General features: G+C 39.0%; 1 protein-coding gene across 1 annotated transcript; it reads left to right on the top strand.

The window, feature by feature from the left end:
- The first annotated feature begins 1448 nt into the window (after positions 1-1448).
- Positions 1449-5158, top strand: LOC118823285 (protein S100-A13-like). The gene is made up of 3 exons (XM_036592771.1): positions 1449-1561; positions 1875-2026; positions 4640-5158. The coding sequence occupies exons 2-3, from the start codon at positions 1898-1900 to the stop codon at positions 4772-4774; spliced, it is 264 nt and encodes an 87-aa protein (XP_036448664.1). The 5' UTR covers positions 1449-1561; positions 1875-1897; the 3' UTR covers positions 4775-5158.
- The last annotated feature ends 3344 nt before the right edge of the window (positions 5159-8502 follow it).

The raw sequence follows: 8502 nt of genomic DNA, 5'->3' as shown, positions 1-8502 counted from the left end.
TAGATTTTTTGAAGCAAATAATGAACAGTGCAACCCCATCATCCTCAGACAGGAAAATGTGTATTAGACAAATTACACAAACCTAAATATAGCTAAATATAAAATTTTCTATAGTATTTAATGTGTCCACTGTGCCTATTACAGCTTCCTTTCTTTTTGGGAGACTCGCTTTCAGTTTTACAAAGAAACCTGCAGGGATATTTTTCCACTCCTCCAAAGTTCAGTCTTAGAAGTTTGTTGCATTTTCTCACCATCCGAGTCATCCCAAACACATTCAGTTATGTTAAGGTCTGGACTTTGGGGTGGTCAGTCCATTATTCTACCATTGAACATTTTATTAGGCCAGCCTACCTTGTATCTACCATTTTATCAGCTCCACTTACCACATAGAATCACTTTGTAGTTCTACAATTACAGACTTTAGTCCATCTGTTTCTCTACAAACTTTGTCATCCCACCTTTACCCTCTTCATTAATGGTCAGGACCCCCCTGTCTGATGGAAGCGTGTTAGTGTGTGTTGTACTGGTATGAGTGGATCAGACACAGCAGTGCTGAAGGAGTTTTTAAACACCTCAGTGTCACTGCTGGACTGAGAACCAAAAATATCCAGCCAACAGCGTCCTGTGACCACTGATGAAGGACTAGAGGATGACCAACACAAACTGTGCAGCTACAGATGAGCTATTGTCTCTGACTTTACACCTACAAGGTGGACCAATGAGGTAGGTGTGTGTCTAACAGAGTGAATAGTGAGTGGACACAGTGTTTAAAATCTCCAGCAGCACTGCTGTGTCTGATCCACTTGCACCAGCGCAACACAGACTAACACACCGCCACCATATCAGTGTCACCGCAGTGCTGAGAATGACCCACAACCCAAATAATATCTGCTCTGTGGGGGTCCTGACCATTGAAGAACAGGGTGACAAAGTATGCAGAGAAACAGATGGACTACAGTCTGTAATTGTAGAACTACAAAGTGGTCCTATATAGTAAGTGGACCTGATATGATAGACAATGAGTGTAGAAACAGGGAGGTGTTATTAAGTGCTCAATGAGTGTATAAAAAACTATGAACATATATTTTATATATATATATATATATATATATATATATATATATATATGTCAATGATAAACATGGAATGAATATATTTAAGCTTAAACACTTATTTTTGTTTTATAAACAGCATTATGGGGACTCATGGTACTCTTTTCATGGACTGACTAATGAGGGAATGTTTGTCACTCATAAAAACATTATTTATTATGAGTAGTGCTTATGCCTGGAACCACAAAAGCCCAAAACAGCATTAAAAAAAAAAAACAATACATCTGGTAGTGGTTTAGTAGCCCGTTTAGAGGTTCAACAGTGTGTCTTGGAAAACTTGTGCAATCTCCGGGCAGACAGTGAATGTGACGGTAGTGAAGAAATCCCTGTTAATGATTTATTTCCTGGAAAAATGCTGGAACGTATAAAAGGAAGATGGCAGAAGAGTGAGATTCACCCAGCCAAGCCAAGCTGACCACTGCCCTTTCCCTGCGGAGACTCTTTATCTGGTGAGCCTCACTAATCTTTTTTTCCAGATTTATCACAATTATACTCTTATCAGCATCGCACAGAAAAACTCATGAAGGTTCACTGATCGTGGATAGTAAATAAAAAGACTATATTTGTGTTGAAGACATTGTGTCTCCTGGTTCCATTCACCACCACTGTACAGAAATCAGAGTCAGTTTCTCAACAATGAACCGTTTCACATCTTAATGACTTTGTTTACCTCTCAAACACTGAATTGCGTAGAAAAGTGAAAGTAGTGTGTTTGTGTGTGAAATGGTTTTAATCTCATTGAATTATTCTGTTGCTTTTCAGGACCCCCACTTTAACCTTCTCCGATGGAGGCCGCTATCAACACCCTGGTGTCTCAGTTTAAGGCCTTTGCTGGGAAGGAAGGCTCTTCAAATACACTGAGCAAAGATGAGTTCCAGAAGCTCCTGACCTCCCAGCTGCCAAACTACGTGAAGGTACTTCACTCCTCTGATTGTGCATAGGGGTCCAAGCAATGTATACATTCGCTGGCCACTTTATCAGAAATCCCTCTCTTGTAGCTACACCTTGCTGGTGCACAGTTAGAGACTGTAGCTCATCTTCTGCACTGACGTGGTGGTGCTGTGTTAGTGTGTGGTGCGCTGGTACGAGTGGATCAGCAGTGCTGCTGGAGTTTTTAAACACTGTCCACTTTATTAGACACTCCTACCTTATTGGTCCATCTTGTAGATGTAAAGTCAGAGACAGTAGCTCATCTGTTGCTGCACAGTTTGTGTTGGTCATCCTCTAGTCCTTCATCAGTGGTCACAGGCTGCTGCCCACAGGACACTGTTGGCTGAATATTTTTGGTCCAACAATTACACTGTGGTGTTTAAAACCTTCAGCAGCACTGCTGTGTCTGATCCACTCATACCAGCACAGCACACACTAACACACCACCACCACATCAGTGTTACTGCTATGCTGAGAATGATCCTGAAGTGGAGCTGATAAAATGGACAGTGAGTGTAGATACAAGGAGGCAGTTTTAATAAATGGGGCTGGTCAGTGTAGGTCATGAAATGATGGCTTCTCCACTCACATAGTGCACTAATTGTTAGGATGCTGTGTAGCTATGACTGAACATAAATGGTTTATATTTAAATAAATAACGTAGTGTTGGTAGAGAAGCCGTTATATGATGACCCATGTAGTGCACACTTCATAGGGAGTAGGAAGCCATTTGAGATTGAGCCTATATTTCGCCCAGCTTTGCTCATGCTATTTTCTGTAAGATAGCATTCTTAGCAACTGAGGTGTTTAAAAACTCCAGCAGCACTTTGGATAATCACACCTAAAGAAGGAGATGGAGGCAGATAATCACTGACTGTGATGAAAACAAATGGCATGTGGCAGTGATCCCCTCTATCCACTAGAGGGCAATGTACAGTTTCCCTTGCCTGGGCTCCTTTCCATTTAACAGAATGGTGCTGATGTAAAGGGAGCCGTTTGAGAGTATCAGCAGAGAATGTGTAGAGAGGAGAGCTGCCACTCAATAATGTCCCCCATGTTGCTCCTGAGTGAGTCCAAAATAAATGGATTAATATGGAGCATTTGAGCAAAACCATAGTTAAAGGGGAACTCCACCAACGTTTCAAAATTTTGGTATAATTCAGTGGTGGAGATGTAAACAGTCTTTCAGAGTGGTTTGGTGTGAAACGGTTCATTTGTAGAGAAACTTACAGACTCTTATTTCTTTACAGTGGTGGTGAATGGAACCAGGGGTCAAAATGTCTACAACACAAATACAGCCATTTATTTACTATCCAAAACAACCAGTGAACCTACAAGGAGTTTTTATACGGAACCTTGATGATGGTAAAATAGTCATGAATCTGAAAAACAGGGGTTTTCTTCAAGGACTATTTTGCCTTAGAACACCCTACATGTAGCCCTACACCATGAATGGATTAAAATTGATTCAAATGCATTTTAAGCCAAAACTTTATCACAAAACTAATATAAAACAATGTCTCGGACATCAGACAGCACATTCATAACCATTTCATATAATAACTTTCTGTGAGGGAGCTTTTAGGGGTAGACATCTGGTTCCTATCACCACCACTGTGAACAATTCTGACTCGGTAAGTTTTTTTGCTGAAATGCTGAAATTTCAAAAAATCGGTGGAGTTTACCTTTAAATTCTTCAACATTTTTATATAGAAGTATGCATTCAGTTCCTGAACACAGAACTCACTAAGTTGAACTTCAAATAATAAGTCTACAGGTCATTAAACACAGATTCTTGTTGTGTTAACTTACTATTCAAAATTCAATTCAATCAAAATTTTAAATCAGCCAAAACACTAACTTTTTCCAGTTAATACATGTTTAACACTGCTGTCATATTTTTAAGCACTTTTAAACTCCAATTATAAGACTTTTTCACAGTTCCTCCAATATGTTCATGAAATACAGTGAGCAACCCTTCTTTCAGCCAATGAGCTGTTCCACTCGCCAACCGATTACCACTCAGTAGCAGTAATGCTAACCAATCAGCACTCGTTAGCAGTAATGCCAAGTGATCAGCACTCAGTAGCAGCAAAGCTAACCAGTCAGCACTCAATAGCAGTAATGCTAACCGATCAACACTCAGTAGCACTAGTGCTAGGCAGTCAGCACTCAGTAGCAGTAATGCTAACCAATCAACACTCAGTAGCAGTAGTGCTAACCAATCAGCACTCAGTAGCAGTAATGACAACCAATTTGCACTCAGTAGCAGTAATGACAACCAAGGTGGTTAGAGACTCCTTTAACCTCCATTCACACCCATTCATTGAGGATTTGCTTGCAGACGCCCTCTGGCAATTTGCAGTCATGTTTCTGATATAACGGGAGAAATAGTAAGTGGCCAGGCTTCTGGGAACATCTCAACAGACCTGCCTCTTTTCAGCTCTTGCAAGAGAGCAACAAGAGGAAACTTGTGTGTTTAGATTGATGACTCATCTAAACCTCACCCCACACACAGTATTCTTAGCCAGCGAAGACGATGAGACCATGTTTTCAAATGACATGTTTGACCCTAATGCATGTTTTCCTTCCTGCAGAATGCTAATGACTCAACAGTCATTGCGCAACTCGTGGGCTCCTTGGATAAAGACAGTGACGGAGAGTTGAGCTTCTTGGAGTTCTGGCAGTTTATTGGCCAACTGGCAAATCAGCACAGTGGCTTCGACAAATAGAGGATTTACATTCACTGCAGGGCTTTCGAGCTTTTGATTCTCTTATTTATTAAGCTGTTCTGTTGTGATTTTGAATGGGACATAAGCATTTAAAATGACCATGATTCTTTACTCTGCTGAGATAACCAAGATCTTTCTGTTGTTGACTTGTAGTAGGGGAGGGTGGGGTTGGTTTCATGCTCTGCCGTACATCCCAGGCATTCCATGAATTAGGATAACCCAACTAGCAGCAAATGAAAGCTGGACATCTTAGCTACACTTCGGAAAAAGGATATCTTATAATATAAATCTAATCAATATAATTCATGTTTCTAACTTTGAGATTATTGTAACCATATAAATTATTTTAAATGAATAAAAATGTGCTTGAAACAAGCAAAATGATCTGCCTGTGTAGCACAATATCACTTGATAAAATGACATAATAAGTCTTAGAATATTCTGACAATAATCCTAAAATGAGAACTATGGGAAAAATCGAGTAGATTTACAATGATGTCACTTTCAGTCTCACAAAGTATTTCCCAGAATTGGTGCATTCATGCTGTGCACTTGTGCCAACCTTCTCCAACACGAGGCTGGTTTGCATGTTAATAGTGATGGTTGGCACAACGTTAAAAGGCCCTAATTGGAAGCCTGAATCAGACTTTCAATTTAAACCAAGCCACGGCAACCAATTAATCTTGATCTAATTATTAAATATTAATGAATCAAATGTTACGAATCTTTCATTTATGTCATTGGCTTGTACTGAACAGTGACGGACAGAGTACACAACTCCTGTACTTGAGTGCAATAACAGATTTCATAATTTAAACATTATATATAATACATATGTAGTTTAAAAAGTTATTTTATTTAAATCTGGAGGCTCACTTATCACCCAAAAGGCTTAGAAATAAGAACAACTTGTATAAATTTAACATAAACTGAAAATAAACACAGAATCCTAATTATTATGTAGAACACTATTACTGTGTATAATTTAAAACAATAAATCACTGCTGTCGGAACAAAACCTCTTATCTCTAAAATGGTAACTTTACAGCAGTAGGAAAGAACATACTTTACTTTTAATGTAAGTCAATGGAACCAAACTTTTTTCCAAGTAATTTTGGCCCGTTTGTTCCTTTCATTATGACTTTTACACACGATTTAAAGGACTACTTTCAAATTATGTGGAAAACTGAAAAACGACAAAAATGATGATATGAGGGTTTGTTCCAAAAGCAGCGATATGTTTGTGACACTAGCCATACGTTTGGGCAATCAATGTGCTAATGCTGCCTTTCAATTTTCAAATCGTAAGAGCTGCAATATTTATTGTGTAATATATATTCAACAATGTTATCTTAACACGTTTTAAATGTAACAAATTAAACTAATAACACTGAGCTTGTGAACTGCCTGTGGATGAACTGGACCAATCAGAAGCTACAAAACCCCCATGTACTGTGTATGTGACATCACAACCATCACAACTAACTGGTAGTCTAATACACTAACCGTTCAAGCTTCAAGACAGAAAAAGTGGATACTCTGTTCTTCTTGGCCAAAAAAAAACAGGCCTGGAAATTTATAGAAAATGTATAGAAAATGACTGCATTTAACTCACAATCACAATATTGGTCAGAAAAATCACAGTTAGATATTTTCTCCAAATTGTTCAGCCGTACACTTCTTAAAACGTTTCTGCGATAAGAGACATTTTTAAAAATAAAAAGTTCCCCACCTTAACTGACTGGTGAATGTGCCAACCAACCCCATTCTCTGGTCATAATCATTTTCTAATCAAACCAGAAATGACCCTGTCTAGTATATTCTGAGCTAGGGTTGGCAGATATGGCAAAAATATAACATCACAATACATGATATGCATCACAATATTTAGTTTTTTGAGGTTTGATAACTTGAAACAGAAAAAAACTGACCCAGCGGTGCCACGTTTAAAAATACTATGTAAAAAAACGATGAATACAGTGATCTTTGTTCATTGTTTCACACACTTTGTTGCTCAAAATACAATTAAACAGGACTAATTATGCTCTCCTCGTGATAAAACATGCAGTCGATCAGTGTTCTTTAAGAACAATATCCGCGATATGCTCGGAAAAGCATATCGTGGTGTGAAGTATCACAATAATGATAAAATATCGTTGTATTGCAAACCCCTAGTCTGAGCTCTTCTTTAACTTAGAAAACAGGGCCACAGCTGAACCAGCTGACTGTCTGCAGGCAGTTGTCTCATTAATTGGAACGCACACATCCGAGTTAAGTGTATTCTGGCATGCTGAATATCCCTGAGCATGTGACTCCTTTCTGTCATTATGTGCACATATACGAGGGAATGGTCATGTGCAATTCAATGCAAATACAGCTTGTGGATGTAACTCTGCTCTTTCAGCGTAAACCCCTGCATCACACAGCCATGTACTGTATTCCCATAGGCCTCATAATGGTCCTAATAAAATGACTGTGTCACGCTGTGGGTGGAAACCCCAATTGAGAAACTACTCGATGAAACACAAGGTGTGGCTCCAAGCTGGTGATTTCATGGCAGTGAATGAAGGTCTTTTGTATTACCTTCGCTCGGCTTACATGTTCCCACTTGCCACAAATAACTCAGACGTGGAATTTAGGCCTGTAGCCAAGCTCAGCAGATGTAAGGTGTGGGAAAAACTGTTACACTTAAAGGGGAATTTTACTTTTTGGGGGTTTAATGTCTGCTTAATTCAATGGCTATGATGTAAAGAAAGTCATTCAGATTGGTTTGATGTGAAATACTCTGTTCTAGATGGTCAGAATTGTTCACGAGTGGTGGTGATAGGAACCAGATGTCCGAAGAGTTTAATGGCTCTAAACACATATGTCAAACTGGGGAGGCCAAAGTCCTGCGAAGAGTAGCATTTACCCTCATCTAATGCTCTGAATTCAGTTCATGAAGGCCTCGCTAATTAGCTGATGAGCTGAATGAACTGTGTTTAGTGAAGCACTGTGCTGAAGTCTGCAGTGGAGCCCAACACGTGCTCTGAAAGCTACATCACCGAAAGTTATTCATGAAATGGTTATGAATTTGTTGCCTGATGTGAAATGCTCTGTTCTAAAGAGTCAGCATTGTTCACAGCGTTTGTGATATGAACCAGACATCTGAACAGTTTAAGGTCTCTAAAAGCTACCACAAAAAGTTGCCTGGTGCCTGACACATAGACCTCTGAAGTCATCTGTGATTCTGTAGTCGACCCATTTTAGAAACTCCAGGCCTAAGCTGGATTTCTCTATGTCAAAAATGAATGGGATTATTGAAACTCGCTGTTATCACAGCCTGTGGTGCACAGAAATGTTCCAAACCTGTTTTGTCCTATGTGCATCTTTCCTCTGAATGTTGCTGGATTCTCTGAATTAAAAAATCATAAAGGAGTTTTAATGTAAACACTGATACATCAATGTTAATAAGCTACCACTCCTGCACATCAAAAGACTAAATACTATTAAACACTATTATTACTATTATAACACTATTATCCTACCAATAACACCAGCTTCTCCAAATGTACTTTACTTTAGATTTAACAAATCTTGCGACTTTGTTTATGTACTCGCCTGTCTTATGATTCAGCGCACAGGAGTGTTAGCTTGCATGTAACAAAACTCATGTTTCAGCTCCTTAATGACCTCATGATTCATCGGATCCAGTGACATTCAGAGGAAAAATGTACGTAGGATCAAAC

Source organism: Colossoma macropomum, unplaced genomic scaffold, assembly GCF_904425465.1.
Source record: "Colossoma macropomum unplaced genomic scaffold, Colossoma_macropomum, whole genome shotgun sequence".
Taxonomy (NCBI): Eukaryota; Metazoa; Chordata; class Actinopteri; order Characiformes; family Serrasalmidae; genus Colossoma; species Colossoma macropomum.
The sequence above is the reverse complement of the archived record's forward strand: the minus strand, read 5'-3'. Positions and strand labels throughout refer to the sequence as shown.

Bases quoted from the DNA above. Each gene is read 5' to 3' on its own strand.
- LOC118823285 (XM_036592771.1), top strand. From the start codon at position 1,898: ATGGAGGCCGCTATCAACACCCTGGTGTCTCAGTTTAAGGCCTTTGCT. The intron at 2,027-4,639 runs GTACTTCACTCC...TCCTTCCTGCAG, and splicing joins AGCTGCCAAACTACGTGAAG to AATGCTAATGACTCAACAGT.